General features: G+C 34.1%; 1 protein-coding gene across 14 annotated transcripts in view; it reads right to left on the reverse strand.

Moving 5' to 3' along the window:
- Nucleotides 1-524: 524 nt before the first annotated feature.
- LOC117124323 (dysferlin-like) overlaps nt 525-9,197 on the reverse strand; it is an 88,943-nt gene continuing 80,270 nt past the window's right edge. For all 14 annotated transcript variants that reach the window (XM_033270518.1, XM_033270520.1, XM_033270516.1 and 11 more), the window contains 3 exons: nt 8,387-8,486; nt 1,979-2,163; nt 525-682 (listed from right to left, as the gene is read on the reverse strand). In XM_033270518.1, coding sequence (XP_033126409.1) covers nt 569-682; nt 1,979-2,163; nt 8,387-8,486 — 399 coding nt within the window. In that variant the 3' untranslated portion in view covers nt 525-568. The remainder of the gene's footprint in view (nt 683-1,978; nt 2,164-8,386; nt 8,487-9,197) is intronic.

The following is a 9,197-nucleotide window of genomic DNA, read 5'->3' on the forward strand; positions in this document are numbered from 1 at the left end:
CAGTCAATGATTAATTTGAATTGATAAGTATGTAACCATGGAGAAAAAAACAGGTTGTTTATGTTGGCTGTGAACCTATATTCCATGATTGTATACAAAAACTGTATGAAACACACTGACAAAACATCGCGATGAAAAAAAAAACTAGGCCGCAAACTATTTCTGATGCATGCCAAAATCAAACTCGGTATTCAGCCAAAGGACTCAGAATTGGTGGGGCTTCAACATTTACCAAAATCGTAGAAAAATAAATACTACAGGTACATGCACAACTACCTGTACAGCACTAAACGCGAGAGATAAGTCAACCGCCAGCAAGCATGGTTTTTTAGCTTATTTGTTAATACAAGAAATCTGTAGAAATGTTGGAATCATTTGCGACTGATCACAACAGTCCACTAAAAAATGATAATGTATTAGAATGAATTTGTCATACTAAATATTTTCTTTATGTTTAACCAAAAATTTAATTAATAATAATTTGTCATTTACCACTTTCAGCAAACCAAGATGCCTGTAAAACATATATAATGGTTAAACGTAGAAATGATGATGATAAATTGTGAACTTACTTTGGTGGATCCAGTACAGGATTAGCATTAGGCTCATCTCTAGCATTGCCTGCAGGTTTCTCAAGAGCCTCAAACTCATTCACAATCTCAAGCTCCAGTTCCACTTTCCCCTGTTAGGTTACAGAAAATGTGTTAAAAATCATGTATAGCAAAGTTCTATAGTTTGGCGGTAAGATGCTTGCTTCCAATCCAAAGTACCTAGGTTCAATTCCTGTGACTGGCAGGTTTTTTTCTCACGACCAAACTCCACTCCCTAAGTCGAATTAACATGTAACAAATATATATATTACAACCTGTCTCTTATACACATCTAGATGTGTATAAGAGACAGGGCATAGGTCTACTATTTACTATTATTTATGGTTAATAATTATTGACTATTGCATACGTTGACATAATAGACACAAAATTTATTCAAGACGAATATTTCCGACACGCCTGTGTCCTTCCTCAGCGTTATACATATATATATATATATAAAACATACATTTCATAAATATATAAATTTGATATTGCACAAAATATGGAAATAAAATAAATAAATACAGGTTCAAAACCAACAAATTTCATTTTTTATACATCAAGTTCTAAAGTTGTAAATAAACTGGTCGTGGCTAACATGATTGAGAGTAGTTGAATAGCAACTTGACCAGAAGCCTAATCTCATTTGGGGGCTAAGGATTAATAGTATCGTTCACAATCACCTGCTGTGACCTGGATTAACCCCCCCAAGGTATTTCTGTATCATTAGCTAAAAATACCAAACCTAAGATTAGATAATACTCGGCACCAGTTTAACCCAAGTTTAGAGGATGCGGAAAGGATTTCGGACTGATGGGAATTTCAGATGTCAACAGCAAAATAATAACCGAGTTGTAACAATTTTGGACTGAAAATAACTGACCCTTCACTGCTTAAGTCAATAGCCTTTTAAATCTCACCTTGATTTTAGCCACGAACGTCTTTAAAGTAACAAAAACCTCTTAATTCTGAATGGAATTAAGTGAGGTGATGACCCCGGGGAAAATTTCAGTACAATTTAAACAGGATTAACCATATTAATATTTGCATTTTAATCATCATTTGGCCTTCTCTTCAGTTCCTAAGATCTCCCACTGAAAACTAACGGAGCAAGAAATTTACACACAAGTTAAGAATCACCTCATTTCTTGTTCAGTGAAGTTTTTAGTACCAATTAATAAAATACATCCTAAATACTATTAAAAAAGTTGTGTGAATCGAGCCCATAACCAGATGATAGTTTGGTACCGTACCACTAGATCACCAAGCTTGCTTGGTCCCCAAGCAGCAAGCTCTGTAATACAGTAATTCAAAAAATGTTTGCCAGGAAACTATATCATTAATGTTGATTTAATTTTGAAATAAATACAATGAAGTACACGTACGGTCAGTTCTGGAGTACCAGTCTCCTCACTCATGCATGGCCACCATCCATTAAGGCGCTTTTGCTCGAAAAGAGACACCATAGTCACTTCGACTCCGGCCTTGTTCTCGGGCAACTGTTCAAGACTGCACTTGGATGATTTCTTCTTAGGTGACGGCATGCTATTCAGATTCAACTCAAGTGTACCTTGAAATTAATGAAAACCATACATAATTATCATGTTTAATAACAATTTTGGAGCAAAAAATAACTAAAAATTTAATATATACTGCCAGTGGTAAAATCTATTAAAAAATATATAAAACAAACTCGCTACCAAGAAATAAAATATAAAATAAAAAGTAAAACCAATTAAGAAATTTGCTTATTTGGAATAGCAAATTTCAATTTGAAACGTATCTAAACAATAAGTAGTACAAGGTAATGTTAGGGGAATAACCTATAATTTGCAGCATAATCACGCTAAAAATTGTGCATGGGCATATCTGCATCTCCCTAGCAGCTGTAAAAAGGCACTCCATATTCACATCATTACCACAATGACAGGGGCTAAAATGAACCCCCTACTACAGAAAGTAGACATTGACGGTAGGCTAATTCTTACCCTTTTTACACTCTAGAGTAAACAGACAATTTATTGCATTTTACAAATTATAAATATAAATTTATACTTTTTTTTATATGCACAGTATATAGGTTATGTGTGAGAAATTTTCAAGTACAGTAGGTGTATAATATAAATATTGATCCTACTGCAAGAGAATCGCATCTAATGTGTGAGACTTGGCAGGTATAATATAAATTAAGACTGTATCATGGTTTTTTTTTGTCGATTATTTCTGAAGTTTATGGTAATGAAATTACTTTGCATATTTTCTGCAGAATCGTACACCTTAAATCTGCAGCTTTATTTTAAGTATTTCCTGAGCTAGTCAGATCAGTTTTAATGTTTGCAATAATCGCTTATTCTTAAAATAAATGTTACACAGACTCGAGATTAGTCAAAATATAAACACATGTCCTGAGGAAGTCAAGTAGGGCTCTTTCAGAATTCTTCAACAATTGCAGTATGTGTAGTCTTGGAAGCTAAAGGCCTCTGCAATATTTTGTATTTTGCGATTTTTCTATAAAAATCAAAAGTCTGTATTAAGTCTTGGATTTTATGACACATCGTGTGGAAATCCTTCTTGAAATCTGATCATTAATGTGTTTAAATGAACGCCCTTAGAAATAGTTCCATAAAAGCAAAAGTTGAAGGCCATGATGAAGGCGATTTCTAATCATTTGTGTTTACATTTTTAAGAAGCAATTTAGGCCCCTTGTTTAGAATATAACTTTTTTGTTGAGTGAACACTATTTTTATACGTACCTTGATCTTTGGAGCGGTCAAATACTTTTGCACGTTACTGTGCAGCATATAAATTGATTTTTATTCAATCCGTCGGGGGAATAATTTTAATCTTGATAGGTATTTAGTGAGGGTCTCCAACACTGTTCCACAGGAAGCAGACGTTCAAACATTAATGACTTTAGGCTGAATGTTAAAAGGGTAAGTTCAACCAAATCCCCTTATCTAAACATTTTGTACTAAATCATCTTGTATAAATTGGCAAACATCTACTACTCTACTTATTTTTGTGTGCCACTGAAAATGTCAGTTCATGACACAGTTTACCTACACTGATCTGTAATGTCCAGCACTCACGAATTCTGACCAGCACTTGAGCATTTAGCCCTAGCTGACCAGCAAGGTAATTCAAAAAGGAAACTCAAGGATAAAAACATTAGGGATCATAACATATCATTATAACTACAATACTGGCTCTTTGAGCAACATGTATTTTATTGGTGACAAATCTTGTGTATTGAAAAATGGAAGAAGGTGGACGGGGGTGTGAAGGTTAAGTTATGAGGTGGGGGTGGCTATGTGCGCATTATTTTTTACGTACCCCAAGCCCCTGTAAAGAAGCATGTAATATAAGCGAATATCACTCATCAAGAACAGACCCTAGTACAAGATTCACCGCTGCATTCCATGAAAACCCTTGATCAGACCCCTGATCAGAATTTATAAGGTACTCATATTTTTTCAAAGCTAGAACATGAAAGGGATTGTGAAGTTGTCAAGTGTATTGCAACTACAGATTGTACACAACACACCTGTTATCCAAGTTTACGTCAGACGATAGTAATAAATGAGAATATAATGGCTCCAAAAAATGTAAGATAAAGTATAACTTTTCAACATCATTACTAAATATAGAAATACAATTAGATTAAAATTTGATGGAATACTAACATGAATTATCAAGCAACAATATGTGGGTTCGATGAACGAAGACATGTGCAACCGAAATATACAGGGCAGCTTCTTCAACATATTATTGAAATCCTTCACTTAAATATCTAATTTATATTATCTTTTAGTCAGCTGCTATATATTTACTTATTACTTTTATTGTATTATGCCATTAATATAAAGTGGGAATTTCAGAGTGGTCATCCTTCTATCTAATATCAGTGTGAAAACAATGCAGATACACTATGCTTTTCACAAGAAATACACAGCTCTTAGTTCAACACAAGTGCAGCCATCAATGGCTGCATAAAACAAATTATGACGAGTGACGGATGCATGAAGGAGAGGAGCGAAGTCCCGGAGGAGCATAAGACTCTTCATCGTCAGCTTAGCAGTGTCATCATTGCTAAATGCTATTTTCTAGCGGTTCATAGTGTTTGCATTGGCTTGTTGAACCGGCCTATTTTTTTTTTCAAGTAGAGACAGCTCAACTTTACATAAGGTCAGCTCTGACCAGTATTTTGTTGCCAGTAATTTAGAAAGTTTTACAGACTGTATCATCCAATGCACATCATGTGCGATAAGTGTTGAATTTACAAGCATAACATGCAGTCAGTTCAGACTGAGGATAAAAACTGGAGCCAAGGAATATGCCATTTTTATCCAGGAAACACTGATGAGGAGTAAATTGAATTTAGTGTGTTTCCGTTTAAAAAGCTCTTTTGAATTTCCGTGGATCTAAATTATCTTAGCTAATTTTTCCCAGTTGGTTCACTATGTATACTAAATGATTTGTAAGTGGAGTTCATATTGACCACAGGTTGTATCTGTTGGGGTTTACTATAAATGTTCAATATGGAATATTCAATATAGAATATGATAATAGGTATATGCCTATTACATATGGAATCTGGTATTCAATACAAGAAAAATATAAACTTTTTATATAAAATATTGTACTATTCCATACGAAATATAATGCTCTCTACATGGTGTTCTGATGGAAAATAAAAAATCGTCACAAAATAATATTTTTCATTTTTTTTAAGGTAATAAATAAATATAAGTCAGTCTGAATTTTTAACTGTTAATTCTTAATTTTGCTTTCTTTAATTTAAATTCATATATTTGAAAAGAAATTTAAATATAAACTCAAAATATACTGACAATCTGTATAAAGAGGCGCGGAAACATGAGTGATGAAAGAACAAAAGGGATATGGTGACAAGTGGGCATGGGAAAATGATTGGTAGTTTAAATATTAGAGGCCGCTATTCATTAATGATATATGATGAATTAAGGTTCGCAGACATGTAGTATTAAAAGGCACTACAGCTGGAGTTGCATGGTGAATTTCTAATTTTTCGGAACCAGAGGATGATACCAAGATATGGTTTCAAAGCTTTGTGGGCAGTGGAGGACCGTCAAGGCAAGCAAGGTATGCAGTGCATACCCTGGCTAAAACAAATTTTAAAAAAATATATAGTAGTACAGTTTCTCAGTTTTATTTAGCATTTCTTAGTCAGGATCTTCTATATAGGCCTACACCCTAATTTTTCGAGTGGAATGCTTTTCATTGGAATAGCAAAGTTTTTCAATGTTTGGCTTACTTTGGTACCTAGCCTAGGATAAGTCACAGTCGAGTCTATCGCATCGTACTTAGAATTTCCGCATGGCTGGTCTTCGATATCAGCCAATCACTTATTCAGTGAGTCAATGGAAGTAAGAACATACCCTACAATATAAAAAATATTGCTATTGTGACAACCGTGTGGTGGCGTCAGAATAGCCAATTTAACACTGGAATGGAAGCAGTGCTTCCAAGAGTATGTGCGCATGCTCTTCTCACAAATCGGGACCTCCACTGCCGATCAGGTAATCTATCTATAAGCCTAATCTGAATCGATTAAAATTTAAATATATTTACATACATAATTATGACTGGTATAGAAGAAACTTCGAATTATTATTATTTGAATTGAAATTTGTTAAAATACAGGAATAAGTATTCTTTTGAAGAGAAGACAACCATGCCGGTATTAAAAATAACATGCATTGTATTTTGATTATAAAACGCAATCTGATTCTGTTGGATTCCGTATGGTAGGATTACAAACTTTTCCTATCACTAGCATGCCCTAGCATCAGTGGCAGGTCTTGAAATGGAAGGGAGCTAATGGTGTTAGGAAGGTAGAATGGGAGATCGGTGATTATGAGGGAATAAATCGCAAAATAAGGTGATATGAGGTGATTTTTAATTACTTGAGCACGATTTTTGGGCGGGGCACGACTGGGGAATGGGCGAGTATTTTTTTTCAGGGGTAGGGGGAGGAAATGCGGCCCCTTGTAAATCCTAGATATGCCAATACCTAGCATACCCTGCAATTTACCCTACGGTCCGCCACTGTGGGGGATTAAGTAATAGCAGGCATAAAAATGAATAGGAGGCCCAAAAGTGAATTTTTGATTTTTGGGCTGGACCCAAACTTCTGCTCTTACAAAAACCTTCATTCACTGCATTTATACAGTTTTACTTCCCAGTTTTAAAATACTACTTTTTACAGGTGATCAGCGTCAGGGCTAGAAAAAAAGGGAGGTTCCTAGCAATGTGTTTTGGCGGGCACTGAATTTTTAAAAATTTACACGTTCCTCCCGTGCCTCATTACTGGATCCGCCCCTGCTATATTCTCAGCCACTAGTAAAGAATATAATGAACGAATGCTCTGTTGAGATTGTATGAAGCTGGTCAAAAACGTGTGGTAGCCACCGCGTGTACAATCTACTTTAACCATCTACAGTACGCTGCTTGTGAAACAAAGTATATTGCAGCATTTAAGCTGTTTATTTCAATACAAAAAGGGAGCTGTTTACATGGTAAGGAATGCAGTACACCTTGCAGAAAAAAGCAAGGATTGTCTTCTGGTATAGGGGGAAAATTTACCCCAGAGATGGCAGTTCCCTTCTGTTGCAGCTGCTGTAGTTTTCAAGTGGGACAGACCAAATTGACTTTAAACTTTAATAATTTACTTATTTCCTTTATGAGTTACATATCTTGTCAATGTCTTTCTCAACTAGACTGCTAGAAAATATTTCTTTGTAAAATTTTCCAAATTCTTAATACTTAGGAAAACATATTTATATAAAAAATTTCAACATAAGCTGCCAGAAATGACCTTGGTAAATACATTATTCCTATGAATCATGAGCGGAATGAAGACTCAAAGTTTATCCCGCCCATTTTAGTTAAACGAATAATCTTCTGATAGCCTCCCACGAAATCCTGACATTTCGGGTTGAAATAGGGGGCATGACCTCAAATAATTACAACTCCCACACCGTTTGAATGTCAGGCTATAGTCAATTATAAACTTGAGAATTGGTCGATCTTCATGGAATTTTTCTGACTAATAAACTGAGCATTAGCCAAGATAATTAGGCCTACACATACATTCTAGTGCACTTTACATTAGATACTAAATCTTTATGTATTCCTCAGAAGAGAAAACCTCAGAGAGGCTCTCTTATGCATGATTATTCATTTTCAGCCTCTTTTAGAAACATGAAAATCTTGAGTGCTCTGTTCATAGTTTTGTAGTACAGCCTATAGCTACAATAACACATTAATTTACAGTACATACATTAAATGCAAATGTAAATTTACATATATATTGTCATTATTGAAATTAACCAAAAAAATTATATTAGGCCCCTAGGTAACCATGGCAGCCACATGGTAGGCCCCCATCATGGGAAGCGGTCAGAGAAAGACAAACCTTACTCATTTTCAATAGCCTACACAGTTCTCATTCATGCACACATTCACAAATAGTTAATGCACATGGAACAAACAGTTAATTCTACTTTTTTTGCTCACACTCTTCTAATTTGTCTGTCCAACTCATCCTTGTTTGATCAAACTTTGATTGTCAACAAACTTTGATTGTCATTAAACAAAATTGTGTATATTTTCCAAGTGTTTTCAAAGTGTGGTTATACATCATAATGAATGTGTGCATAAAAACCATTTTGTTGAATGAACTAGTCTTCAAAGTTATTATTAAAGTACTAAAATCTCCGTGTTACATACACACAAAAATCTGATGTTCTTACCTAAGAAGTCGTCAGGAGAAAACTTGTCATTGTCCCATATCTGAAGGATCAGAGTTGGAGGTACACGAACCTCGGTCTTATCCAAACTCCAGAAATGCTCCTAATAGTAATCATTAATTATTTTTATACATATGGAAAAAAACAATATAAAGCCAAAAATAATAATATAATTATAATTCAATTCTTCAATAAAAATACAACTGTATCAATTTGGAGAACTTGAGCAAATGTTTCTATAATTTTCAGATGTAAATATTTTTAGTATGAAAATCAAAAGGCAATATCAGAACAACAATAGTAACATAGCAAACACGTAAATGAAAAGCGCAGTTTATGTACAAAAGTATGGTAGTCCCAAAAATTAAATTACAGGAAACAAAATAACAATAGTAAATATGTCAACAATGCAACAGCTTAATTTGCTTTAATCCACTTTTTGAATTATAAGGCAACACTTTTTTATACTTTGTTTCGTGAATTTTTTAAATGATCGTTGGAAAAGGGCGGGAAAAAAAAGTTTGTTTTCTTATTTAGCAAATAGTTTTGCCAAAAACATCCATATGGAGAATAAAATAAAACTATAATTTTATCAGTGAATGTAAACAGTGTAGTAATGGGATGGTTAAATGCTTTGAATTTATAAAATCTGGAAGAAATATTCATGTATAATTTTTGGAGATTTCAAGGCAGCAGTGCGCACAATAAAAATGAAGAAAAATTTTTAATTTTTTTCTGAAATTTCAATTTTTTTGTGGTGGCGGGTGCACTAAATGGCTAAAAATAAAATTTAATTTTTATTCCATATTATCAT

This window comes from Anneissia japonica, unplaced genomic scaffold, assembly GCF_011630105.1.
Source record: "Anneissia japonica isolate Jap-2015-1 unplaced genomic scaffold, ASM1163010v1 scaffold750_len1593409_cov174, whole genome shotgun sequence".
NCBI classification, from domain to species: Eukaryota; Metazoa; Echinodermata; class Crinoidea; order Comatulida; family Comatulidae; genus Anneissia; species Anneissia japonica.